The sequence below is a fragment of the Drosophila obscura genome, unplaced genomic scaffold, assembly GCF_018151105.1.
Source record: "Drosophila obscura isolate BZ-5 IFL unplaced genomic scaffold, ASM1815110v1 contig_46, whole genome shotgun sequence".
Lineage (NCBI taxonomy): Eukaryota > Metazoa > Arthropoda > Insecta > Diptera > Drosophilidae > Drosophila > Drosophila obscura.
This window is the reverse complement of record NW_024542835.1, coordinates 605841-633442: the sequence shown is the minus strand read 5'-3', so window position 1 is coordinate 633442 and position 27602 is coordinate 605841. Positions and strand designations below refer to the sequence as shown.

The 27602-nt window shown below is 34.7% G+C and overlaps 1 protein-coding gene and 1 long non-coding RNA gene across 6 annotated transcripts in view; both read right to left on the bottom strand.

The window, feature by feature from the left end:
• Window positions 1-322: 322 nt before the first annotated feature.
• Window positions 323-1309, bottom strand: LOC111073819. Of its 3 annotated transcripts, none has more exons than XR_002607755.2 (3): window positions 1164-1309; window positions 703-1113; window positions 323-640 (listed from the first exon to the last, which is right to left on the bottom strand). It is a non-coding gene; the product is annotated as an uncharacterized LOC111073819 (long non-coding RNA). The 3 variants fall into 3 exon arrangements; XR_002607756.2 differs by having other exon boundaries at window positions 324-640; window positions 703-1103; window positions 1168-1309; XR_002607754.2 differs by having other exon boundaries at window positions 326-640; window positions 703-1103.
• Window positions 1310-12623: 11314 nt separating this feature from the next.
• LOC111073818 (lachesin) overlaps window positions 12624-27602 on the bottom strand; it is a 49401-nt gene continuing 34422 nt past the window's right edge. For all 3 annotated transcript variants that reach the window (XM_041595279.1, XM_041595280.1, XM_022366330.2), the window contains 4 exons: window positions 20366-20485; window positions 20131-20304; window positions 18616-18879; window positions 12624-17845 (listed from right to left, as the gene is read on the bottom strand). In XM_041595279.1, the coding sequence (XP_041451213.1) occupies window positions 17646-17845; window positions 18616-18879; window positions 20131-20304; window positions 20366-20485 (758 nt within the window). In that variant the 3' untranslated portion in view covers window positions 12624-17645. The remainder of the gene's footprint in view (window positions 17846-18615; window positions 18880-20130; window positions 20305-20365; window positions 20486-27602) is intronic.

Sequence of the window (27602 nt, the reverse complement as noted above, 5' to 3'; positions counted from 1 at the left end):
GAGGAGGATGGCGGGATGTTATCACGCAGCTTCTCCAACAAAAGCCACTGTCAGATGCAATTCAAAACCAAACGGATGAAATTGTTTCATGCTTCATAATAAAAATTCTAAATGAAACAAAAACAATAGATAAGAAACTAAATGCGGGCACTGTGCGTTGACTTAAAAAAAATGGATACACACTCAAATAGTGTGTAGTTTTTGAGAGCTGGATAATTCGTTGATAGTGTTAAGATACCTACATACAAAAATGGCACATGTACTTTTGTATCTACATACATACGTTCCATCTCAGTAAGCAACATCCCTGAAAATTTTCCGACCCATGCACTGATTTGTAAATGAAGATGTACACATGAAAGTAAATACATACATATCTAACTGGCGTAATTAGGCGTTTCCGATTGCATTAATTACATACATATATTAATATTTATTCTTGGTCAACAGTCGGTTTGACGTTGCCACCTTAGCCTGTCTGTTTATATCAGCGTAAAGATTCAAGGCACCAAATTAGCTATGACGATGTGATGTCCATATGTATGTAGATTCTCGTATATATGTACATATGTGATTACCCAAACTTAAAGCATATTTTTACTTCATACATATGTACATTAAAGTAAATGCACGTTCATATCTATAGATAAAAACAGTTTTAATAAATTCTATGTTAGTACATACATTCTGATGTTCACTTACCTAAGTACATAGTAGTTGCTATATAAAAATAGATGTATACAATAAATTGTTAAATAATATGTTTTCTGCTTTCGTATATTCTGAAATTAAAAGTTTTTGATTCACAGAGAATCTCCTAGTAATTTTAAGCACATTAAAGTATCCTTAATAAGCCCATTAATATGAATATGCACAATTTTCTTCGTTTTTATGTTAAATGAACTTTGCCATTTGAATGCTGCAAATGGCTGGCAAAATAGTTAACAAAATGCAATTAAAATGGTGCAATTATAATTATAATTGGGCGCAGCATAATGGTGCACAGTATTCAACTGACAGGAAGCAGTCAAAAGCAACCGACCCTCAACGCTTGGCTTGATTTTGAGTGTTGGTAAGATTGAGCACAAAAAGAACACCGTAGGCTAAGTAAATCTAACAAACGTTAATTGCTGCAAAAACCTATTCTTTTCATTCATACATACATACATATATACGCCATTTTTCAAATTAGAGCAGACGGAGCACTTTTTCAAGCTTATGTTCATGATTTACAGTAATTTGTTTAGAATTTTTTCCAAATACATATGTACATTTTACATACATTAGCAGCAATACTCAACACTGACTAAAAAACACCCGCTACACAGATTTATAAGTATAACTTAATAAAATAGCTAATACGACTACACAAGAAGATATGTAGCTCTCCCCTGCCTAGGGGATATTGGACAAATAGGATATAGAATAAGATATACGACAGCGTCGAAATAATGCGTTTATCATTATGGCTAATCAAACTATACGATCGCAATGCTATTTGGTCGATCGGTAGATAATATTCATTTCTAAGTATTTTAAATGTACTAAAAAAAAAATGAGATAATATTTTCTAAATATCTGCTCGAAGCAGATATGTATGTAAGGCAAGAAACCAACCAATCATTCTCTTTCTCGCTCGAACACTCTGCCGCGTTCAGTGCGCGAGCAACCCCTAGCGGAGTAGATGTAGAATATAAATGGAACATGTATAATCTACATGTTACATGTATAATATACATAGTATATGTAGATGTAGATAACAGATGTAGCAAAAAAATGTTAAATTAAAATTTTTTTTTTAAGTTTTAAAATTCTAAAAAATTATAAGCTCAAGAATGTATATACTGACTGAGTACGGGTATAAGTAGAGTCGCGTCACCATAAGCGACTCACTTCTCGTTCTTAATAGATTTTGGGCTTAAATCATGGTTGGTGTTTTTTTTTTTCTATGGAAGAACTTTTATTTGAAAATTTTGGAAAACTGGTATTTTTTTAACTTTTTCAGAGGTAGCGCTATTTTTCACATAACTTAAGTATCTTAGATTTCGTTGTAACAAAATTGGTCATACTAAAAAGCTAAGAAATGCAGCTATAAACAAGACCCAAAAATTTTGTGATTTAACCTTTGGAATGCAAAATTAGGATTTTTGTGCATTATTTTTTACGAAATATTGACTTTACAAACTCAAGAAAAGTCGAAAAAAAATAGATAGCTTTTAGTAGCTTATTTTGTTAAGAACAGATGCCGCTAAAAAGTTTAGGTCTGAAAATAAAACCATACCATACGAAAAATGTTTTATTTTATAAGGCAAAAGTTGCAGGAACTCTAAAAATGTTAGAAAATTTAAACTTTGATTCGCTATATCTTCATATATATCTATTCTATCACCACGAATAAAAAATCCTCGTGCAAGGTGGCAAAATTTTCTTGTCAACGTTATGTTTTTTCTTGAAATATGAAGTTAAGATTTTGAGTAAAAATTAGGAAAAGGCCAAAAACATTGGGGGCAGCAAGCGGTAAAACAATTTTAGATCCGCCGTCTCTCCAGAGATTTTATTGAGCAATAAACGACGCCCAAAACCAAGGATATATTTTTTTTTCGATTTTTCCGTAGTTTTTAAAATCAAAATTTGTAAAAAAAATTACAACAGAATGTAAGATACTTAAGTTATGTGACAAAAAGACCTCTGAAAAAAGCTTAAAAAAATACCAGACTTCAAAAATTCTTTAAAAAAATTTAAAGCTGCCAGTCTATCAAAAAAGTTTAGTTTGGTCAAGTAGTGTTATCAATGTCTACGTTGTTAATTTTTATCATGAATGTGTTTTTATCATTAATATTGTTAATGTCCTTTATATAGGCGCAAGGGTGCCGGTCGAAATTTCGAAATAAGCTTGTGACAGTATCACACGCACGAGTCGGAATAAAAGAGTCAGAGCTATTGCATTTTATAAACACGGTGATTCGATGCTCATGTATTAAACCTCATTTAGTTTGCTTACATTTTCTTGGCTGTATTCCATTTTCATTAGAGTCCGATTTATTGATGAGACTCCACATATGGTCGCCTATCATATTGTTATACCAAACACTTTGAGGCAGTTGTTCCATAGATTTTAATTTCTGGCTCCGTGTTCATCACTAACGTTCTTTAGGTTAAGTCCAAGTTTATGTTTACTTAAATTTATTTTCAATTCTTGATCAAGTTTTCGACGATATTAAAATACTCATTACTCGTGTTATTACCCAGACAGTTTGTTTTAGCCCGTCAAACTTCAAATATGTAGCAAAACGATTCAGGTATTAACTTTTGTACAATTAGCAATAAACTCTACAATTACTATAAAATTAGGTCAATTAATAAAAACGAATAATACAAATAAACAAAATTACACTTCTGAGCACCAGTTGCATAGCTATATCCAATTAACGGAAGATTTTCATATTGTATTATAATATATTATTTTATATTATATTCTATTATAATTTATTATATTAAATTTTATTATATTATATTATATTATATTATATTATTATTATTATTATATTATAATCGATGGGTAGTAAGGGAGGGGGCTGCTGTGGACCAGGTACTAGTTGTGACCCACCCCCCCAAAAACTTGGACAGCAAGCAGATACTACTGATCTGAGTATTGGGAGTCGAATTCGATAACAATACGCAGCTTTTGTACTAATACCAAAACAAATAGCTACTTTGGTCTAGGTGAAGTGAGCATAAAACAAAAAATGGGGGAAAAAAAACTTAAAAGTAAATTTTACTACTTTTTAGGTTCGAAAAAATGGATGTAAATTTTGTCCAAAAATGTTACTGTTTCGTTTTCTCTTTCAGTTTGGTCATTGTAGTTTGTGAACTATTTTCGTTTTCAACCGAAAAATATGCATAACATATTTTTTTGGTCTTTTGGAAAAATTGTCTGTTAGGCCCGGGTATGACACACGCCATGATACATGTTGTGGACACCCTGTTTTTTTTTGTATTAAATGCGTGTGTCTGGTTGAGAAATTGCATTATATCGTTATTTATGGTAATGTAGTACAAAATAATAACATTTAAATCACTGTGGATCTTCAACTAGCTGCCTATCACTTTTGGAAAACCAGCATCTAAGCGAACTAAGGCTCTTTCGGACGATGATCAGGATTTTTGCATCATCTGTCTAAGCCTTCTGCCAAGAAAATTGCCCTCCGCAAATTGAGTCGAATGCATTAAATGTAATCGTCTTGTGCATATGAAGTGCGCTAATATGCGTGCCATTGGTACACATATGTTTGTATAATATGAAATTGGTCAAAAGTTATGAGGCAAAAACAAAACTATGTCCACAACCGGGCCCTCTCCCTTACTATATTCTCCTCTGCTGAGCAAAACATTCACATTAAGGTTAAGTTCTGCAGTTCAGTGAAATCTATCCAATACAATTGCAAGTATGTGAATAAAGGCAGCGATATGGCTGTGTTTCAAATTCAAAATGCTGATTTGAGTGATTCGCGATTAAATGAAAATAATACGAGAATATGTTTTTTTTTATGGATATGAATGAAATATGAATGAATGAATAAAATTATATAGAAGACTTGTGGGCTGGCGAACGAGCGAAGCGAGTGAGCAGGGGGCTTTCCCCCTAGTAACATATAAAATATTCTTGTGTAAGATTAATTAACACAGCCCACAAAAAAAAAATTTGTGTACTTATCTGGTGGTCTCACTATATGTACTTTATGTAAATCGCCAAAAAATTCTTCGACTTTTACAACAGAAGGTTCAATGAGGCCCCATACTTTTGCGACGCTTAACATTGCTCCGTTGCGAATATCAAATACAAAACAAAAAGAAAACGAGAGTGGGAGCTTATGATTTATGTGGAATTTTCAATTATTTTATCAATTGACATTTTTTTGCTACATCTGACATCTAAATCTAAAATTTAGATTCTACATCTCCTCGGCCAGAGGTCACACACTGCAGTGTGTGTGAGCGAGAGAGAGAATTGATTAATTTAGAATGTATAATTATTTCTTCATCGTTGATTAAAACTTAATACAACTTAATATACATATAAAAGTCATTCTGCTATTCAAGAAAAATTGATATTGACTATAACTGTGCAAAATGCGTCGAAAAGACGCAAATGAAATATATATATGACTGATTAATGAATTGACACCATTGCCAGTGCAATTGAGCTTGTGATCTTTTTATAAACAATTTGTATTCATACCAACCTCAAAATTTGACCTGAGAAAATTGTTCAGGACCACAATAAATAGTAATTCGTCCGAACAGCTATGGCATCCCGATTTGGTTATCGATAAATCTCTGTTAAACATAACAGAGCCATTTTTGTATAAGCTGGATCTAACACGTGGGTATAACAGCAGTAAATTTTGCGCTTAACAGTACAGGAAGAAATAAAGCTTACTTTTGCGAATGTCAGAGCGCCTTTAAATGAAAATTATAACTTTTGGCTGATAAGTAAACCGCAAAAGTAAGTGAAAGGAAGGCTCCGCCAGGCTACGGTGCCTGAATAGGATTATTATTTTTTTATACCCGTACTCAAAAAAGAGTTAAGGGGTATATTAGATTTTTGGTAAAAGTGGATGTGTGAAACGCAGAGAAGGAAACGTTTCCGACCCCATAAAGTATATTTATTCTTGATCAGCATCAATAGCCGAGTCGATATAGCTATGTCCGTCTGTCCGTCCTTCTGTCCGTCTCGATGAGCGCCTGGATCTCAGATACTATAAGAGTTAGAGAAACCAAATTTGGTTTCCAGACTCATGTGATATCCCACTGCTACAAGTGTATTTCAAAATTTCGCCCTGCCCCCACAAAGGACGAAAATCTGTGGCAGTCACAATTTTAAAGATACGATAAAATTAAAAACGCAGTATCGTAAAAATGATCAAATCTACCAGATTGCCGAATCTGAATCAGATCGGATCATAATTATAGCCAGAAAGAAGATATTAATTCTCAGTTGCTTCCCCCGTCTACTTCAGCCAGAGAGTTACTGATTCTCTTTCTCGCTCGCACACTCTGCCGCGTTCAGTGCGCGAGCATCCCCTAGCGGAGGAGATGTAGAATCTAAATGGTAAATGTATAATCTACATGTTAGATGTAGAATATACATTGTAGATGTAGATACCAGATGTAGCAAAAAAAAGTAAAATGTAAATTTTTTTTTAAATTTTATAATTCTAAATAATTATAAGCTTAAAAATGAATATACTGACTGAGTACGGGTATAAGTAGAGTCGCGTCCCCAGAAGCGACTCACTCGTTCCTTCTCGTTTATACAATATACTATATAAAATACTACAGCAATTGAAAATATTTTATTTTGTCTTTAGCTTCGCCTTTTTGTGAGTCGTACAGTTAAATATATGAAAACTTGTTCAACATATAAAATAAAATATCACATTTTACACATATGTATGCATTAACATACATACATACGAATGTATGTACATATGTATGTATTTTCACATTGCATACATATGTATATAATACAACAAAAAATAAAAGAAGTTCATGTAAAAATAATATAAAAGTAGGTACCCATGAATTGAATAAGCAGATATATTTATGTACGAAAAGGCGAATTTTCCATGAATATGATGCTTGTTTAATGCTCAGTATTTGACGTACTCGTAAAAATACTTTCCGTGAATAGACTTGTAGAATGGAACTACATACATATATATATATTGAAGATAATGTATTTAATGATTAAAAGCCGTTTTATTACACATACATATGTACTATGTACAAATACTCGAAAGCTATACATTTCGATTTGCGGGTATCCTGCATTCGCTACCCTCTATCTTAGCGTTCTTACTTATTTTCAATGCCATTTCCACATTTTTTTTTCTTCGACACTTTTTGGCATGCGTCACCGTTCGATTTCGTAAATTGTTTGCCAGACAGTCGCTACGCTGTCCACCGTCCTTGCTGACCAGTTGTGACCAAAATATTGCAGCGTCAGGAAAATCGCGTAAAAAGTCTTGAATATGAGACGGAACGAGTGGTCTGTTGGTTTAGCGGTCGTGGCCCTTTTTGCGAAGCCTCGCGGCAGCAGCTGGGACACAAAATCGTAAATGCTTCATTTGTTTCACTGGATCCCGACTCCATTCCATGAAAGATACCATTACATTTATACCATATGAAACGTATGCAAACGTATAAAGATGCAAATCGTTTCATATACATTTTTCTATACTTACATTTTGCATTAAAGCAACCCTTGATTATTATTACAATCTTTATTAAAATAAATATTAAAGCTCATATATACTAAATAGTTTGTGTTTGTACAAAGGGAGCTTCTAGGGTCAACGGTTGTAAATGGTCAAGAAAATGAATTGGTACTATGTACATATACATACATATGTAGACATAATTAACAAAGGTTTTTTTTGGGCCCAACACAATTATTGTAATTGTTTCTATAAAATTATGTATATAAAATTAAAATAATATAGTACGTACATATGCCAAATGACGGAGGTTAAAGGTTAAAGATGGACATTAATCACAATACTTTAATGCGTTTTTAATGCTTGCTTAGTAAATATTTGTAAACGTATAAATAGGGTGCGTGTCCGAGACAAGAGTGCTTTTTGTTTTAGAGGCCACCATACGGAAGCTCACCCATGCGAGCTCATCTTTAACTAGGTGGCCGTAACCATTCTAATCGCTTTGGCGTGCAGACAGAATGCAGACGGTGTAGAGTTCTGAATTGTTTACTTCTCTTTCTATTGCTGCCGAAATTGGTTTTTCATTTTCCTCTTTGACCAGTAGTTATGGACTTATCTTTTTCCAATTGGTTTGATACTAGCATATGGTGACAATTGGAATTGAAAATTGATATGGAAGCTTCCGCTTCAATAGTATCCCTCATCCTAATCCTTTTATGTCATTTTCATTTTACGGGTCTGTAGCTTAACCTTCAGCGCTAAGCTTTCTCCCAAAAAATGCACATTGTACATGTTATACATGTTAATATGTACATTAAGTGAATACGTTTGTAGTAAAGACTTATAAATAATATGGGCTAGCATTTAATTAAAGTAACCAAATAAATAAATTTAAGTTTGATATTATTTTGCAAATAAAAGTTAAAGTTTAAGCCTAATACAGTAGCGGATAGTAAAATGTGAAAACTTATGCTAACTATCTATAAGCAGATGCGTAGTGTAACTCAAAAAATATATTAGTAAATTTTTTAAAAATATTTTTGTATTTTGGAATATAAATCAGCGGAATATTAAAATCCGTTTTTGGTAGAGGTCAAAATTAAACAATTTTGTGTACTTTTTTAAATATTTTAGATTTCTGCGGCATTTCCACTTACACTACCCGACACCATTTCGCCGCTTCGAACCAACCCAACTTTTTTGATAGATTTGGAGCTTTAAACATGCTTAGTGATAATTCTTGTTTTTATATGGCAGAACTTTTTCTGAAGAATATTTGAAAAGTGGTATTTTTTTAAAGCTTTTTTCAGAGGTAGTACTTTTTTTTCACATAACTTAAATATTTTACTTTTGGTTTTAATGAACTTTCTCATTCTGATAAGATAATTGATGCAGCTATAAATAAGATGGAAACACCTTGTGATTTCAGCTTACTGTTTGGGAAATATTAAGCTTTCGAATGCAAAAATGATGACTTTTGTGAGGTATTTGTTACGAAATTTTGACTTTAAAAAATCCGAAATAGTCGAAAAAAATATTTCCTGGGTTTTTTTATTTGTGTATAGGTGTGTTAATTCGGGGTTGTTTAAGGTATTGCTCATTAAAATCTATGGAGAGACGGCGGATCTAAAACTGGTTGACCAAACCTCAGAAAATCACATTTTTCCGCTTGAAATGTTTAGCTTTTTAGTATGGCAAAGCTCATTAAAACCAATTGTAAGATACTTAAGTTATGTGAAAAAAAGCGCTAGCTCTGAAAAAAACTTTTTAGAAAATACCAGTTTTCGAAAATACTTCAAAAAAAAGTTCTGTCATAGAAAAAAACCATAATTCTTAACCAAAATTTAAAGCTCCCAGTCTATCAGAAAAAGTCGGTTTGGTTCGAAGCCGAAAAAGAGTTCAGTTTTGTCGAGTAGTGTTATCGTCAAACTTAGAGGTAAATTACTTAATATTTTTTTATTTGCTAACAATGTTCTTCGCTGAGCAGGTTTTCATCAATTGATTGAGTAAAAGCATGGCTTCGAATCGCTTAAACTCTTATTCCTTGCTCAGTTTCGTTGCGACTTATCGCGAAAAGCGCGGTTCTTGACACTGCGATTTGCCCAATAAAATCTAATAAATGAACGCATAGCGCGTAGTCTCCATTTATTTTAACATAGAAGATTAAAAAAGACTTTTTCCATAAATACAGATAGATTGAATGCGGTAATGTACGGATGTCAAAAGATCTATTCCAGGCAAGCATCAGTTCTGCAACAAACTACCACTAATACATACATATAAGCACAGAGCAAACCAATATATTTTTTATTAAAAACATACGAACTATGATCAATATAAATAGTTATTTTAATAAAATTCGCACACAATTAAGTTTCACTTTGCTTAACCAAAAGCCATAAAATGGCGAGAAAATGTACTTAGGTATGGACAGAAAAGTTTAGTGGGATTTACTGGCGTGCAGCTGCTTGTCTACTGATAGGAAAAATATAAAAATATTGCTATAAATAACATACCAAACAAACATAACAAATAACTTACCAAATATAACAAAAAATTAACAATAAACATTTTTATTGGTTAAACTACTATCCGGTTCAGGACGTACGATGAAATCCACATCAAAGGGCCATTAAAGTAAGATCGTATTGTTTAACACTAGGCCTTTGGCCTAGTGAAAAAATGTCACCTTTGACATTAATGCGCTTGACTTTAAAAACTCAGGAAAAGTATATACAATACTAGTTCTGTTTTTGTTTACCATTTTTTTTGTGCAATGGTGACTTATATATGCGTCGTCTAAGGTATCGTTCATAAAAATACAATATATGTCATTTATTATTGCATTATTGCAAAAAATTATAAATTTTCAACTTGAAATCTTAACATTTAACAGACTGTAGGAAGCTGAAGCTATAAAGTGTTCATGTCCAAATTTATCAACTTTTCAGAACTTTAAAGTTAATTACAACCAGATGTAAGATACTTAAGTTAGGTAAAGCAAGAAGCACTACCTCCAAATAAAAAACAAATTATTTTTAAATTTAAAAAAAAATCCTTGCCATATTGTATAAAATCTATGGATAAGAAAATAAAAAATACAACAAAAAATACCATTTGGAACGTTGCTTTCCCAACTCGTTGCAACGGGAAAAATGGGATCAAAGCAAACGAAAAGAACTTGTCATATTTTTTTTACCGAGGTATGGATATATATTTATAGCCTACCTGTTTATAGTCCTTTGTCATTAAGTGTTGTTGACAGCTAATTTCATTCATTATACCCATCTTCTTCGTCGCATGAACACGTGAAAAGCTTCATTTGGCTCACGCACAAATTTATGCGAAGAAGGATGATATATTCAATTTCCATGACATTTTCGGACTATTCAAGCAACTGGTTGAACCTAATGACCCAACAGATTGGATTTGAGGTTATTTGTTGTAAGCAGCAAGGAAAGTTTAAACACTGTTTTTCTATACAATGGAAACCAAAAGGCGACTGTTCCCATAACCCATGCTGTTAAGATGTAAGAAACAAATATAAAAAAATTACTAAACTGTTTGAAAATATAAAATATGAAGAACACTAGTGAAAGGTCGAGTGCAACTTAAAAGTCTAAGCCATGCTAACGGGATCTCAAGGTGGTTATACAAAAGACTGCTGCTTCCTGTGCCTATGGGATAGTAGAGCTAGATCAGAGCATTACTCAAGAAAGCTCTGGCCAAAAGGGGACGAAAATACTTTGGAAAATTACAACATACAAAATGCAGCTCTCGTGAAGTTTGAAGACGTCATTTTATTACATTACACATTAATCTAGGACAAATGAAAAATGTAGTTAAAGCACTGGATAAGGAATGTGAATCGATGAGTTACTTAACAATGATTATGGATTTCAAAATGTTTTATTTAGGAACGAAAAGCAGCCTGGAACTTATTGCGACTGGTAGCAACAAACTTTTTGGTAACAGCAAGTTTGATGATTAAACTCTGCCATTGTAAATTCTATATCTACCATTTATATTCTAGATTCGGCAATCCGATAAATATGGTCATTTTCTACGATACTGCGTTTTTAGTTTTATCGTATCTTTAAAATTGTGCATGCCACAGATTTTCGTCCTTTGTAGGGTCGGAAGCGGGCGGGGCGAAATTTTGAAAAATAGACGAACGGACGGACGGACGGACAGACGGACCTGGTTATATTGACTATTGATGCTGATCAAGAATATATAAACTTTATGGGGTCGGAAACGTTTCCCTCTCTGCGTTGCACACATCCACTTTTACCACAAATACAATATAACCCTTAACTCTTTTTGAGTACGGGTTTAATAATATAATTTTTGAGTACCGGGAATAATCACGAACTTTCATTTTGGAATCGACGCTTTTTTCTTTATTTTTGCGCCGATTTAGTCTATGTTTGCTGTATTTCTCTTTTTAAAGTTCGTCCAATTTCTTGGCGCAACCAATTTTAAACTTGTTTTTTTTTTTTAATTTAAATAGCTCAAAACACACAAAATACGCCGGACCGGGCGGGTCTTTTTTTTAATGATTCTAAAGCTTAAATAAATTTTTCGTATCTACAAGTCCAAAACACAATAATTTTATCAACAATTAATATATAAAATACAAATTATTTTATCAAAATCCTTATGTTTTTTTAAAAGATATAGCTGTTTTACTTTGAACTGTTGAATTTATTCAGTTGAGCATCACTAGGACATACGAAAAATATTTTTTTACCATATTTTAAAAACAGTTAAAAGTAAAAAAAGCTTTATTGAAAAAATTCCTTACAGTAAAATTAAAGAAACAACATTTTGAAGAAATAAATTTATTGTTTTAGAAGCAATTACTTTTCATCCGCTGCTAAATCATTTCGGCCAGTGCACTGCAGTGTTCGGTTGTGTACCATTAAAATGCACATAGTCTCTGAGCGCATAGGAGCTGACGGAGCAAACGAATTTGGTGTGAAGACTCCTGTTTCATGCCCCTTTTGATTTCGTGATTTGATTCATAATTTTGACGATAAGAGACAAATTTGCGATGAATTCATATTAAAGCTTAACTAAAAAACAACTAAATTTAATACTTTGAGATCCATCGTATGAATGAATTAAAACCGAATTTCCCATCTATGTTTCGGTATACCCAGTTCATATATTCGTAGTTAATATCAACAGCATAATACATACAATAATATGTGTGCACATAAATATTTAAATATATTTTAAAATTAAAACCGATGAACACTCCATACAACACCATGTGCCATTTTTATTCTTTTATTATTATGTAAATACATACAATTCTGAGATTACATTTTGATTTTGTTGTTGTTGTGTATATATATGTAAGTTCGAAGTTTTATTGTCTTGTATTTAAATTTATAGTATTTGACTGTATATTTGTATACCTCGTGGTATATGTATGTATGTATTATTGGTACATTAAATACAATTCTTTAACTTAACGCCAATGCTATGTTGAACTTTATACTCCCCTTATTCCAATGGAATTTATCATAAGATACATTTACATATATTCGTATTGCGTTCTTATTATTACCGCATAAAAGCTTTATAGATTATATATTTACGTAAATAATTTATGTATTATTACGTGAAACTTTTTATTTTTCAAATTCAACAAATAATTTATTGTCATGTCGAGCGAAATGTTTGAAGCGCTCTTACACATCAACTTAAAGGCTGTGGTCGTATGAAAAAGTAATGCAAACGCATTAAATAAATGTTTTGGCGTATGGTGGATTCGCGTTAGATACGAGTATATGTATGTATTTGTATGTACTGAAAATGTTAGATTTTATACTTGCAATGCTTTTATTATAGTATTCGCGTATGCAAATAATATTGATTGTATGTTTTTATGTAAATAAAATTAGCGTATCTTAATACGAGTATCGTATCTGTTTATTGTTTGAATGTAAGATGTTATGTTTTATGTTATATGTATGTATGTATATGTATGTATTTCTAATTACAAATATTTAAATTTATATGTGTTTAGCTGTGTTAAATTTTGGTTTGTTTATAAGGTCATGTAGTCATTAGAAATGGTATATTGATTATACATTAAATTCGTTGAATGTGTTTTTTGGTTGAGTATTTAGTTTTTTTATATGAAAACTAAAAACTGAATAACTTACATTTTCTGGCTGGCTAGTACATAATTGATGAAATAGATAAAACATTCAAACCGTTTCAAATCCTCAATACAGTTTTAGTTATTTTATTGTCCATTATCTGATATCTGCGCATCTTATTGTAAGTCTCTGAGTAATTCTTTTTACCGTAAGTATAGAAGGTATTAAGTTTGCTAAACGACTGGCAATCTAATATGGTGATGTTTAATGCAACAAAATAAATACGCGTGTACACATGAAACATATATACGTATCAATCGTACAATACAATTAACTAAAATTATCCGTCCCAGCAAATTAGTACACGACGTATCTGTGTATTTTCCTATATCTTTCTGCAACAATGCGTACCGTGTACATTGTTGCAGGTCCATTGTCAAGAATATTATGAGATTACAAAATTTATTACGACTGCATTGAAATTGTGCCGTGTTATGTGGCTAGCTGTTCTATTGGCTGGCATAGCCAGGAGTTGTGTGTGTGATATTTAATTGTGTGTATTTCGGTGCACGATACCTAAATGATTTTTGATTTCATTTTGAATTTTTGTATTTGAAATTTAGCTTCATCTCGGCCTTGCAGTTCATGACCAGCAGGGCTGATTTCCATTTTGCTAAGTTAGTTGTAAATACTTGTCTGTATCGTGAAAAATTTAGCAGATCTGCGGGAAACAGTTTTGAAAATATTTCCCCGAAATCAATGTACATACAGTGCGGAGCAAAAGTGAGTACATACTCAGTATCACCGGTATCACCAGTATTGCCAAATTCGAAAAACGACATAATAATTGAAAAAGAGAAGAAAATCTTGTAAAAGAAACCAACATTTTTGATGAATTTTTGTCCGATTAGAAATTTGTGAAGACGTATACATAAATTAGAAGATATATGAGATTATACATATTATGTGAACAACCCAAAAGTTTTGGGCCAACGAGTATACGTACGAGTATAAAAAATAGAATTTGACACAAATCCGATTTAAACGCATATACATATGTAAACACATATTTGTATGTACAATGTACATATGAACGCATATGCATACATTTGAACATATGTACATATGTACAAACATATGTATGTATATGGGACTCGATGCTTTTAAGAGTGAAATTCTGTGCGGACCGAAAAGCTGCAAGATTATTATTCAGTTCCTTTAACAAAGAGCGGAGAAAATTCTGTGGTGGCTGTAGTAGATTACTAGCTAAGTCAGAGGAAGACGATGCACTTTCCTGCATTCAGCGTACGGTGGCAGACACAGAGTAAATTATGCATACAGTCCCAAGTGCAATAAAACAGAATTTAATGGCAATTTAATGTCGAAAACATTATCAGCCCCAGTCCTGGAGGGCTAGTGCACTTGCGCTGGCAAAGTGCGAATTCGACAAACAAACGGACGCACTCCCAACTCCCAACAAAATAAGTGGACACGAGCAAGCGTATCCTCATATGTGGGTGGATGCGTGGGCATCTGACAATAGCCGAATCAGCAAATTTTTTGTTTCCAACGCAGAATACTAAGCGTCGACCGCAAATGGAGGACGCAAGTGCCGTGCAACCAACTGTCTGGCTTAAGCTCCGTTCTGTTTCTGTTCCTCTTGGTAAATTAGTGACAATGACAGTAGCCAAGCATCGGGCAATGCACAAAATTCGGTAATGTGCCTCCGTGGTTTCCATCCCATGAAATCTCATTCCTTTCCACGGCCTGCCTTGTCTCCCTCCCCTGTTTTCGCCATCATCACAAAACCCCTGTATCAAATATACTTGAAGGTTTAATTCTTATCGCCCATTGTCCATATGGACTCGGTAAATAACAGTAGACGGGGAGTAACGGAGAGAATGCTGCACTCCACGTCATTTGCACAAATGCGTATCACCCACCTACGCCTATAGTCCTTCCTATTAGGCATGGCTGCTGATATGCAACAAACTCACGAGCCCCACCTTCTCAATACGACTGGCAGCTCCCTTTCCCTGTTCTGAAGTCCATGCGACCATCACCGTTTCATTGTGTTCATGGGCCACTGGCGACTACAGCCAGCTTTGCAATGGCAATGGCAGTGGCAATGGCAAAGCTGCTGCAGCCACTTTGGTATGGCGTTCTCGATTGCATACATTTATGTAAATTCAAAGCCAACTTCATCACAGAAACATGGCCACCGCAGTTTACAGCGTTCAGACACATGCGCACTTGAACACATATTCGTATTTACATTCATGTGTATGGGTTCACTATGGCCGAGCAGCGAACTTAACTATTGACGCGGAGCTGCGAATCTACTACATAGTCCAAACCTGACCGTGAAGCTTTTGGTCCAACACGGCTTAAAAGGAGCATTTAAGTATACTCAAATAGAATTTCGATCAAATGCATTTCGATGTACATCAAATAAATCCGGGAATCTCCGGTAATTTTTTGTAAAAGAAATTTGCTTTTGAAGCAATATTTTAACACAATTAGTTATTTTTGTATGAACAAATTCATAGAAATGTTGCTTACTTTCCTGTTAAGAAGGACTTAGAGTAGTTTTTGATTTTGATATTGATGTGTACAAACTTCTCCAATAAGCCATGGACTAAACTCAAAACAAGACCACCTCCCACCTAGCCGACCCAGGGGCAACGTTGCGAGACACTCGACAAGTGTTACCGAGCCTGTGGAATCGCAATCATTGCTGTTGCATGGTTTAATTTAGTAATATGCAGCTACATATGTACTTACTAAAAAATAGGTCTCAAACGTTCATCTAGCTGAGACGGCGTTTGTGAACTTGGTCGGGTTTTATAATTTTGTATGAGCAGGGCACAGACATTTCACAGATATATTTCTGTGTCTGATGAAAATTTGTCTGTTCGTACCTACATATGTATGTATAATGTTTTTTGTTTATAACCATATTTACAATGATTGAGCGAACATAACGATTTGCTTAAATATACATTTTCACACTTTAATTACGTAATTTTAATATATTTTTTAGTACCTTATACTACTCATAGCGCTTATATTCTATTATATGCATATTGTTCATTTGTATCGGAAGACATTTCTGCATTGCATTGTGTGGTATGTATTATTGGATTACTGTACATTATCTAATGTGAGCAAATAAGCTCACAATTGTTACATAAATTTGTAAGTTATTATTGTTCCGTTATTAGCTTAGGTAGCCTATAATTAAGTCTTGTTTTATCCAATAACATATTAATTTAGTTATCATTGACTAAAATATATAAAAATTTTTTTCATTTACTGCACTTGCAAACAATCCCTATTCCAGGCGGGAAAATTACTGAAGACTGATGTACTTGTAAATTTTACCTTCAGGATGAACACCTGGTATTCAGAACAATGTGATGAACTCATTTTTGGCCAACATACCGAAAACAACAGGAAATAATATTAATTTGACAGTCGGTAAAATCCCACTGAAATAAATAGACAGCAATCAATTTATAATAAACCCCATAATAAATTATTATCAATTCTCAGTCAGGTGCACCGATCTTTCAATTAAAATATCTTTGTAATAATACTTGTACTTGTATAAAAAAGGGCAACTTTTTCACATATTTGCTGAATGCGAAAATGGTTTAATTTTACGGGAATTAAACAATAAATCATTTCTGAATGTAATTTCTTGATAAATTGCAGTCCATCTAAGAATTAGATCTAGATTTTGAGTTATAAGCTCGTACCATATTTAAACCAAGCGGAAATGCAGTAAAATGGATCTCGGCTTACCAGAAATATTTTAATATCGTTTGCCAATTTTCTTAAGGGTGATATTCAAATTCAAACAATGCTATCGTAATTATTTTACTTTTTAACATTTTTTATATCATTTAGAAATGGAAAAGTTGGAAGTGCAGTACCTCAGAAGTACCTCAGTACCCTGTCAGTTTGGTAATTACGAAATAATATGTATGTATGTAGCATATAGGTTTATTAGTAGGTATGTATATTGTATGCGTATAGTACTACGTTTTTAATGTCATAAAACCTGTAGCAATGCTTCCAACTTTGATTCCATACAATATGTAGTTATGTATATTCGATTTTCTTTGTCTAGCTAATAAGACAAACTAATTTTCTGGCACACGAGTCAATTGATAACTACGTATTGCCCAACCACAGGATCTACACTGACCAACAACGACAGACCCAGAACTCTTAACTTAATAGCAGAAGTTGCATCCCCTTCCATTCGCAGCATCGCATCGGGCACTTCTTGGGTAGCGTGCTTTTAAATGAGTACATACATACTCGTACACACAGACAACACGCAATAAAGAAAAAACACCAGAGAGTTTTTCACTATCGTAGTGCTGGAAAGCAGCTGCGACCCCGCACTCGCAAAGTTCCAAGGTGAACGGGGTGATGGTAAAACGCCAGCCGACTTATGTGTCTTTTCATATCCGTTACGTGCAGGTAGTTGTGTATGTACTGAAAGTGAATATATAAAACACACTCAGACTACATTTTAAATGAACGAGTTGACTAATAGAGTAGCCTCTAAAAGTGTTGTATTAAATTAAGAAACACAAAAGCATTAGGTGGTCTAGTTATTAAGGTTATTGCTCTGAAACTTTAAAAGATGATCTTAAGTTATCCTAAAATATTTCCCAAAAATCAAACAATTTGTGTCACTGAATGAAAACTTTTAGAAAACATTTAACTGTATTTTTCTATATAGTTAGTGAATTTTATTATCGCTTTTGCTACAAATATATTGAATTAAGAATTAATTGGAAAGGAAGCCCTATTTCGTAGTATTTAAAGGGAGCTACTTACTTTAGGAAGCTGTTTTCGTTTACTTCCTGTACTCAGTTTTTTATAAGATTGGGCATGTTGTGGTTTTCTGTTCGCTGCACTTGCTCTTGACGCAAGAGAAGATCGAAAAGTTAGTGAAAACCACCAAGAGCTCCTTACGAAGAAATCGGAAACAGGAGCGTAGCCACATTACTCGTATATTTGCCTCAAGTCATAGTCCCACAGCTGAGCAAAGACATGTGGGCGCTTCTGGGATGGTACGAGTATATGTAAGTATGTATGTATGTAAGTATGTGTATGTATGAAGCATTTTGTCGGCAGGTCCGGTGGGGGGATTGAATGTGTGTGTTTGTAACTGCCGATTATGCCTGACTACATTCTCGACTGCTTCTGGTCCTGCTGCTGCAGTATGTACTTGTGGAATTTTCTAAATCGTAACTTACCTTCCGCTCCGTTTATCATGCCGTTGACGTTTCCACTTTCAGCTACGCTACCAGCATTACCACTGTTGGCGCTCTGGGGCAGACCAATCCCACCGCCGAATCCGTCGTTCTCCTGCTGCATTTGATTTGAGAAATGGGTTTCCTTGGCACGCACCACTTCGTTCAGTCCCTTGTTGTGGCCGGGTTGCTGCTTCCGACGCGGTTTTGCCGTTGTGTGCACGTGAGGTGTTGGCGTTGTTGTCGACTTGGGCGGTAATCGTAATTCTGGAAGAAATTGCACCAATTATGAAATACCGACTGCTCCTTGATGGAACTAAAGACAAAAATAAGCTAGCGGAGTATCAGAGAGCCATGCCAAGGAGCACGAGCACCTGGGGGTTGTAGTTTTCTATATCATTGTTCAAAGCAGACTCAAAATTTAAATTGGAGGTTACGAACAGCTTCAGAAAGGGTATAAAGTCCTATCCATGTTCGGGAACATAAGAATATAATTCCCTTCCAGATAGCTTGTTCCTCCCGTAATACCTCCCGTAATAATAAACGGTTAAAATATGTTACTAATTTGATTTTTTTTTTAAACATATATAAGAGTAATTTTACGTACGAAGACGATGTGGGGATGCGTGCCAAAACGTCTGTTTTTTAGATATAGAATTACTTCGAGGGTTTACACAATTCAGCTCTCAGAAATTAGTTCCAGTGTTATGCTTTTGTTTGTAATTATTTTATGATATTATACCATCGCGTATTCAGATTTGAATGGTGAATTCATAAGGAATAGTAGGCAGTTGGAAGCTATGAAGTTTCTAGTCTGTTCGAAATTGAATAGTTGTGGAAAAAAGGTTTTATTGGTTACCGTCAATGTCAATTATATCACAGTTTTAAATTCGGGAGTGATTTAATGCGGCGAATCAGAATAATGGGTGGTGGGTATAACTGACTGTCTGCATTTTCGCTGCAACAGTGAAATATTCTTAGAAGATCTAAGTGAAAACCTTTAAGCTTATCCTTGGCTGCCGTCTATCTAAACTAAAACTGGAAATTGAAATTGCGCCAGCAATGCTGATGCAGAGCTGGTGTGAAGGAGATAGGGTGCGCTGATTGTGCTATAATTCATGCTTATATTCTCTTCCCCATCTCTTTCTGGCTGACATTGGAATGAAAGACGAGGACGAACTACGAAGATGGAAGATAAAGAAAAGGCTACAGTCGTCTTTAAATGAGTTCGATAAAAATAATGGAGCGACGGAAATCCTGGTTGATTTATTGCACGGAAACCGAACGAATTATACACACGACGTAGACACATACATACGTTGTTCCCTATGCATTCTCCCCCTTATGTTGTTCTCAAATGAATTGATAGCTTCAAATTTTAAGAACTATTGGGCTTACCCGTGCCTAAGCTTAGACTAGAATATAGGAGAGTATGCAATTTATTTTCGTGTACGCTTTTGTTCTATGATGTTACAGAATTCGATGCCCTTAAAAAATAAAATGCTTTTCCTTTATTACCTTGCAGTCTTATACGAGTTTCACTCTTCCCAAGGGCATTTACACTGGAGCAACTGTAAGCGCCGAAATCAGATTTAGTCAGGTGCCGGATGGTTAGGTTGAGATGCCATGTATATAAGTTAATCATTTCTTCAGATATGTTGTACTTGTTTCCGTTGTGCAGTTTAATATTACCTAAAACATGTTTCGATTTTAATGGGCTCCGAACATTTAGGAAAACGAATTTTATAGTTACCTTCATTGCGGTACCATCCATTCAGTGGCTTGGGATATACTTCTACAATGCACTCCAATGTTACCTCTCTTTCTACAGGTGCTCCGACCAACTGATTGACAGCTTTAATAGCAGGGGGAACTAAACGTATGTTGTTTTTGTTTAAAAAACTAGTATTTTTATTGGTTTATATTAAAAAAATCTAAATAATGTTTGTGAAATATGTAAATCCTATGAGAAGTAGCTCTTGTAATTAAGATACTGACTAACTGGCAACTCAAAGCCAATCCAACGCCTTAAAGGAATCTCGGGCTACGACAAAAAAGTATTTTTATATCCAGTATCAACAGAGTACAGCAAAAAGAAAATATTTCCGAGCCCATAAAGAACATATGTAAATTACGTTGAGCCCAAAAATGTTTTTTTCGAAATTCAAACAGGACACCCATTCATTTTGTTATATTGGGTTAGATAGTAATATTAATGGTTTTTTTATTAAGGAACATTTTATAGTGGTTGATACCGAATTTAAAAGCTAATTTAAAAAAATTTTGCGAAATGAATGGAATATGCGATGACATCTATTGCATATATATCAATACCATTAATATCGTCATTAATCAATTATTGGCAGCAAAAAACCTACACAAGTCTTTTCGAACAACTTAAGTAAATTACAATACTCGACAAAATTGAACTTTCTTTTTCCTTAAGGATCCAAACCGACTTTTTCTGATAGATATGGGACTTTAAAATTTTTCTTTTGCATTTCAATGCTTTATATTTCCCAGACGGTAAGCTGAAATCCCAAGGTGTTTGGGTTTAACTTCTAGCTGTTTTAATAATCTTTTCTAAATAGCAAAGTTCTTAACAACCAGACGTAAGATACTAGAGTTATGTAAAAAAAATAAGCGCTACCTCTGAAAAAAGCTTTAAAAAAATACCAATTTTCAAAAATTCTTAAAAAAAGTTCTGCAATAGAAAAAAAAATATCATCAAACCATTTCTAATCATTCCAAATCTTTAAGAAAAAGTTGGATTTGTTCCTTGAGGAAACTCGTGTCGACTAGGGTTATCAAACTTAGCTGAACTTACTGATTTTCACCAATCGTTAATTTATTAACAATAACTAAAAAAAACGAGAAGGAACGTGTGAATCGCTTCTAAAGACGCGACTCTACTTATACCCGTACTCAGTCAGTATTTAGTTTTTTGAACATATGATTTTTTAGAATTTTAGCATTAAAAAAAATTTGACATTTTACATTTCTTTGCTACATCTGTTATCTACATCTACATATATTATGTATATTATACATCTAACATGTAGATTATACATGTACCATTTATATTCTACATCTCCTCCGCTAGGGGTTGCTCGCGCACTGAACGCAGCAGAGTGTGCGAGCGAGATGGAAAATGAGTTGTGTTGTCGTCGTCTGGAGGGGGCAGGGGAAGCATTTGAAAATTAATTTCTTCATTCTGGCTATAATTATGATCCGATCTCATTTAGATTCGGCAATCTGGTAGATATGATCATTCTCTACGATAATGCGTTTTTAGTTTTATCGTATCTTTAAAAATGTGCCTGGCACAGATTTTCGTTCTTTGTGGGGGCGGAAAGGGGCGGGGCGAAATTTTGAAATACACTTGTAGCAGTGGGATATCACATGAGTCTGGAAACCAAATTTGGTTGCCCTAGCTCTTACAGTCTCTGAGATCTAGGCGCTCAACAAGACAGACAGACGGACAGACGGACAGACAGACATGGCTCTATCGACTCGGCTATTGATGCTGATCAAGAATATATATACTTCATGGGGTCGGAAACGTTTCCTTCTCTGCGTTACACACATCCACTTTTACCACAAATCTAATATACCCCTTAACTCTTTTTGAGTACGGGTATAATTAAAATACCTTATTATCAATTTGAAATAGTTTCTCAGTTTCAACGCTATTTGAAAGAACCGTCGAATTTATTTTTATACACGTACTCGAAGAGTTAAGGGGTATATTATATTTTTGAATGTGTGCAAAGCCGAGAAGGATCCGTTTCCCATAAAGTATATATATTCTTGTTCAGCATCAATAGCCGAGTCTATGTCTGCCTGTATGTCTGTCCGTTTGTCCGTCCGTCTTGTTTGACGCCTACTTCTCAGAGACTATAAGAGCTAGAGCAACAAAATTTTGTTTCCAGACTCATGTGATATCACACTGTTACAAGTGTATTTCGAAATTTCGCCCCAACCCCTTCCGCCTTCATAAAGGACGAAAGTCTGTGACAGCCACAACTTTGAAGATACGATAAAACTAGAATCGCACTATAGTAGATAATGACCATATCTACCAGATGGCAAAAAAATTTAAAATATTTTAAAATTCCAAATAAATCATAAGCTCACAAATCTATATACTGACTGAGTACGGGTAAAAAAGTAGAGTCGCGTGCACAGAAGCGACTCACACGTTCCTTCTCGTTTAAAATGTATATTTTAACAAAATTTGTATAATCTTTTCTTGGTAGAAACTGCTAAACATTACACTAAAAATTTAAAAAAAATTTGTATAATTTTATTTACTAATAAAGAACAGGTTGTCCGCTTGGTCAAATTTTGGCCCAGCCTAATGTACATTGTACATATTTATGTATTTACATATAATATTGACCATGATCTATAGCCCAGACGACATAACCATGTACATATGTATGTATGTTTCTCCGTCCGTAGCTGGATCTATGTAAGTGTGTCTCCCTTAAGGCCTGTCTTCAGCACCACGGAAAATTCCTGCCATGAATTTGCTTGTTATTCCGTGAGGGTGTGGAACATAGCTAAAACAGGATTGTTGAATTAGCTGTGTTTTGTAAACAGTGCCAACTGTAAAATTCTGCTAAATTTAAAAAAGGAAAAAAATGCACTCTGATGATGAAGTGATTGTGTTGTTGCAAAACAAAAAGGAATAATTTTCATCTCTCTTTTTGGTTTTGCGGACAATTTTTGCCTACATCTTGCACCATTCACTTCAGGAATAATTGCTGAACATATATTCCTGAGCTGGGTGTCAGCTCTTCTCTCAGTCGGTCCCTATAGCAACTATCGATATAAATCTGTGGATTCCGCTCGTGTTATATATATATTCTTGATCAGCATCAATAGGAGTCGAGCCATGTCGGCGCGCGGCGCGCCGCGCGCGCGCTTGTTGGCGCCTGGAGGCTATGGGGGTCCAATTTGTTTCCAGACCAGGTTACACTGCTACAGGTCGCCCGCCCCCGCCCCCACAGGACGAAACCGGGGGCACAATTTTAGTGTTGGGGGGGCGGGAATCGGGTAATTTTGCCAGAATGGTTGTGCTCCCGCCCACCTCCAGCAAACATACACAACCATTCCCCGCGCACACCGCCGGCGGGGGGGGGGGTTGGGAGGGGTTGTTGGGTTCTAGTGCAAAGTAAGTTTTTTTTTTTTGCCGTTCGCGGTCGGGTTGGGCGCGCTGCACGTCCTTCTCGTTTTTATATGGAGTTTGACAGGAATTTTTTGATCCCGCGGTGCTGGATACTATGCTTTACAGAACGATATCTGGAGATAAACGCAGAATCATGAAGAACTATCCTTTCTAGCATATTGCAGAATATGGTTGCGACCGGACGAAGAAAAAAATTTGCGAGAGTGTACATACGTATGTACATACTCTTAAATTTATATTTTAGTTGTGGAGAGCTCAATAATTATGTCTTCGCAATCAATTTATGTTTCAATAATTCGAATTTTTTCTTAGTTTTGTATTAAATACGCAATGAATAAGATAACAAATTATTCTGTTGCATTAATTTCAATAAAAAAAAGACAAAAATAATGAACTAGAATACTATGCGACATACTCGTAATAATACAGGTATCACCTCTCCGCATCGAAGGGTTCATTGATAATGCGGTGGTATTCTGTTAGGAGGTAATCAGCGGGTTTGGTAAGGCGTTTGATGATTTTTATGTAATTTTCCCGGCAGATTACACTGACAGGCTAAGGACGATGCGAAACCGAGAGCATTGGTTGCGTGGTCGCAGTCAAAGTTTGTTGGGGGAGAGCGGTTTTTGCAACTTCATTTTGTATCCTCTAGTGTCTGTGTGAGCGGGTGTGCTGTGACGATTGTTAAATCTGCTCCAATGCGGACAAAGGATTACGAGTATGTTTTTTTCTGTTGTTGGTCGCCGTTATAGTTGTGTGTGCCTTACCAAAGAATAATTTAAAGTCATAAATAAAATGGATTAAAGCGCAATGATCCGTACATCAAAATAAATTTGGTCCTCTTGGAACTTGGCAATGAACGATTTTTAAAGCCTTTCTATTGAGGCGATGGATTATGTTTGCTTGTAGGAAAATACATATGTACATATTTATGTATGTAATATGTAAAGCAGCGTACTTTTTTTTTAATATAGGCATTTTTATTCTTGCGTTACGTTAATTTACGTAGGGAAAACTAAAAAAAAATTTGCTTACCAAAATTCAGGAACATTTGAAGGTTCATAGCATTTTAAAGATTTAAACCAAAATATAACCTGATGTTATGTTAATAAAAACAAAAGGGGTTTCTGAACTTAGGTTAAGAATTGATGCAAATGTAAATATATTTAAATAAATAAATATACAGTAAGATGGACGGGCTGGAATGGCTATTCGGACTATTAATCAATATTTACTGGAGATAGTACCTACCTTTTTAGTATGTACTACTCTATTCTATATTGGTAATGGGTAGTTCCAAAATTTCTCAACCTACTTACAAGCATGCGTTGTTTCAAATTGCATTGCGGAATGCCAGCTTGTAAGATCTAGAAGTGACAGGACAGTACGGAGAGACCAGATTGGTTATTTCGACGGCGGATGGCTTGGACATTTCTACAATTGTTAACATTGAATTTGCATTTTACTGATTTTGACGTAGACACATGGCCAAAAAATTGTACTGTTGTAGTTGTTATGTTTGCCTTGCATGCCTTACAGCACACAAACTATTCAAACCTTCTCTGCCCTTCCTGTTCTCTTCGGTTTAGTTTTGCACAATCACGGTCCTGTCCTGCAGATTGCATATGCCACTAAGCACTGACACACGCACACATGGGCAAAGTTTAGCGAGCATACATATGCATGTATGTATGTACATTAGACATCGTTCACCAACAGTTTTAGTTGTGTTAATACGAGCATATAGGCACGAATAATATTCATAAATGTTTGTAAATATGTATGTACTTTGTACTATTCAAAATATCATGCAGACAAGGAGAAGCAACAGCTCGTGGAAATATAAAGTTAAGTTTTTACAAACTATCTTTGGTTTTTAGTTAAGGCCGAATAGTTACTACGATTATGTACTGTGTATTTATATTGTGGTAAGTATATAAATCTTATGATTGATTCATTTCAATAAAATTGGGTACAGCTCTCGGCTGAAATCCAACTATCAAAAGTTTTCACCATTGGAATTCTGAATTTGACTTTACGTCGTAAAGTTTACGATGTCATTGTGTTGATTTGTGTTCTTGTGGCACACCATCACCATGTTCAGTCATCACCACCAGGGATGCCATTGCAACAGCTTCATTTTAAGTTGGCCCTTCATATCTACTTTTGTGGAGCAGAAGCATGTGGGTACAACACAAACTCATGTTTTAACATACATATACACGAATATTAGAATTTGTTGTACATACTTTAAAACACATACATATACTAGTATACATGACATGTTTATGAATCTGCGTAGTGCAACCATTAACCAAATTTGAATATACAGGGTGGCGCCAGTTTTTATTTTCGCAAAAAAATTCAGATTTACTTTTCAAAACGGAAAGCTAGGCTTTCCCCCGCATTTGTAAAAGGCAAAATTTTTCTGTTTTCAAAACGGCAACAAATTCATCGCTGAAAAGAAAAGTAAACGGATTTTTTTACAACAAACCGAATCTTAATCTTAAAGAAAAACGAGAAGGAACGTGTGAGTCGCTTCTGGGGACGCGACTCTACTTATACCCGTACTCAGTCAGTATATACATTTTTGAGCATGATTTTTTAGAATTTTAGAATTAAAAAAAAATTTTACATTTTACATTTTTTTGCTACATTTGTTATCTACATCTCATCTACAATGTCTATTCTACATCTAACATGTAGTTTGTACAAGTACCATTTAGATTCTACGCGGCAGAGTGTGCGAGCGAGAAGGAAAATGAGTTGTTTGGTCGTAGGCAGGAGGCGGCAGGGGAAGCAACTGAAAATTAATTTCTTCATTCTGGCTATAATTATGATCCGATCTAATTCAGATTCACCAGTCTGGTAGATATGGTCATTCTCTACGATACTGCGTTTTTAGTTTTATCGTATCTTTAAAACTGTGCCTGCCACAGATTTTCGTCTTTTGTGTGGGCGGAAGGGGGCGGGGCGAAATTTTGAAATACACTTGTAGCAGTGTGATATCACATGAGTCTGGAAACCAAATTTGGTTTCTCTAGCTCTTATAGTCTCTGAGATCCAGGCGCTCATCAAGACGGACGGACGGACAGACGGACAGGCGGACAGTCGGACAGACGGACATGGCTATATAGACTCGGCTATTGATGCTGATCAAGAATATATATACTTTATGGGGTCGGAAACGTTTCCTTCTCTGCGTTGCACACATCCACTTTTACCACAAATCTAATATACCCCTTAACTCTTTTTTGAGTACGGGTATAAATATATGACTGATTGATGAATTGACAGGGATTTGACACTATTACCAGGGAAATTGAGCTTGGGCCCTTTTTATAAATAATTTTATTTAAGCCAAGCTCAAAATAAGATTTGAAAAAATTGGTTAGGAAAAAAAAAATATTAGATTCGTGCTATAAATCTCTATTAAACATAACAGAGGCCTTTTTATATAAGCTGAAACTAGCGCGTGGGCATAACAGCAGTAAATTTTGCACTTAACATGGTGTCGCATGGGCCACTTGATGGTGCATATCATGTCATTGCATATCAAAGTCCAGAAACTTCGGAAAAAAAATTAGTACAGGAGGAAATACACACTTTTGTGAATGTCAGAGCCCCTTGAAATTAAAAGGTTGACTTTTGGCTGAAAACGTAAAACGAAAAAGTAAGTGAAAGCCGGAGGCTGCCTGATTGTATAAATTATATTTATAGTTGTATTTGCATTTATGCAAATCATTTTATGTACACATTTGGTAAGTATTTACATATAGACATTTCCATGATGTAG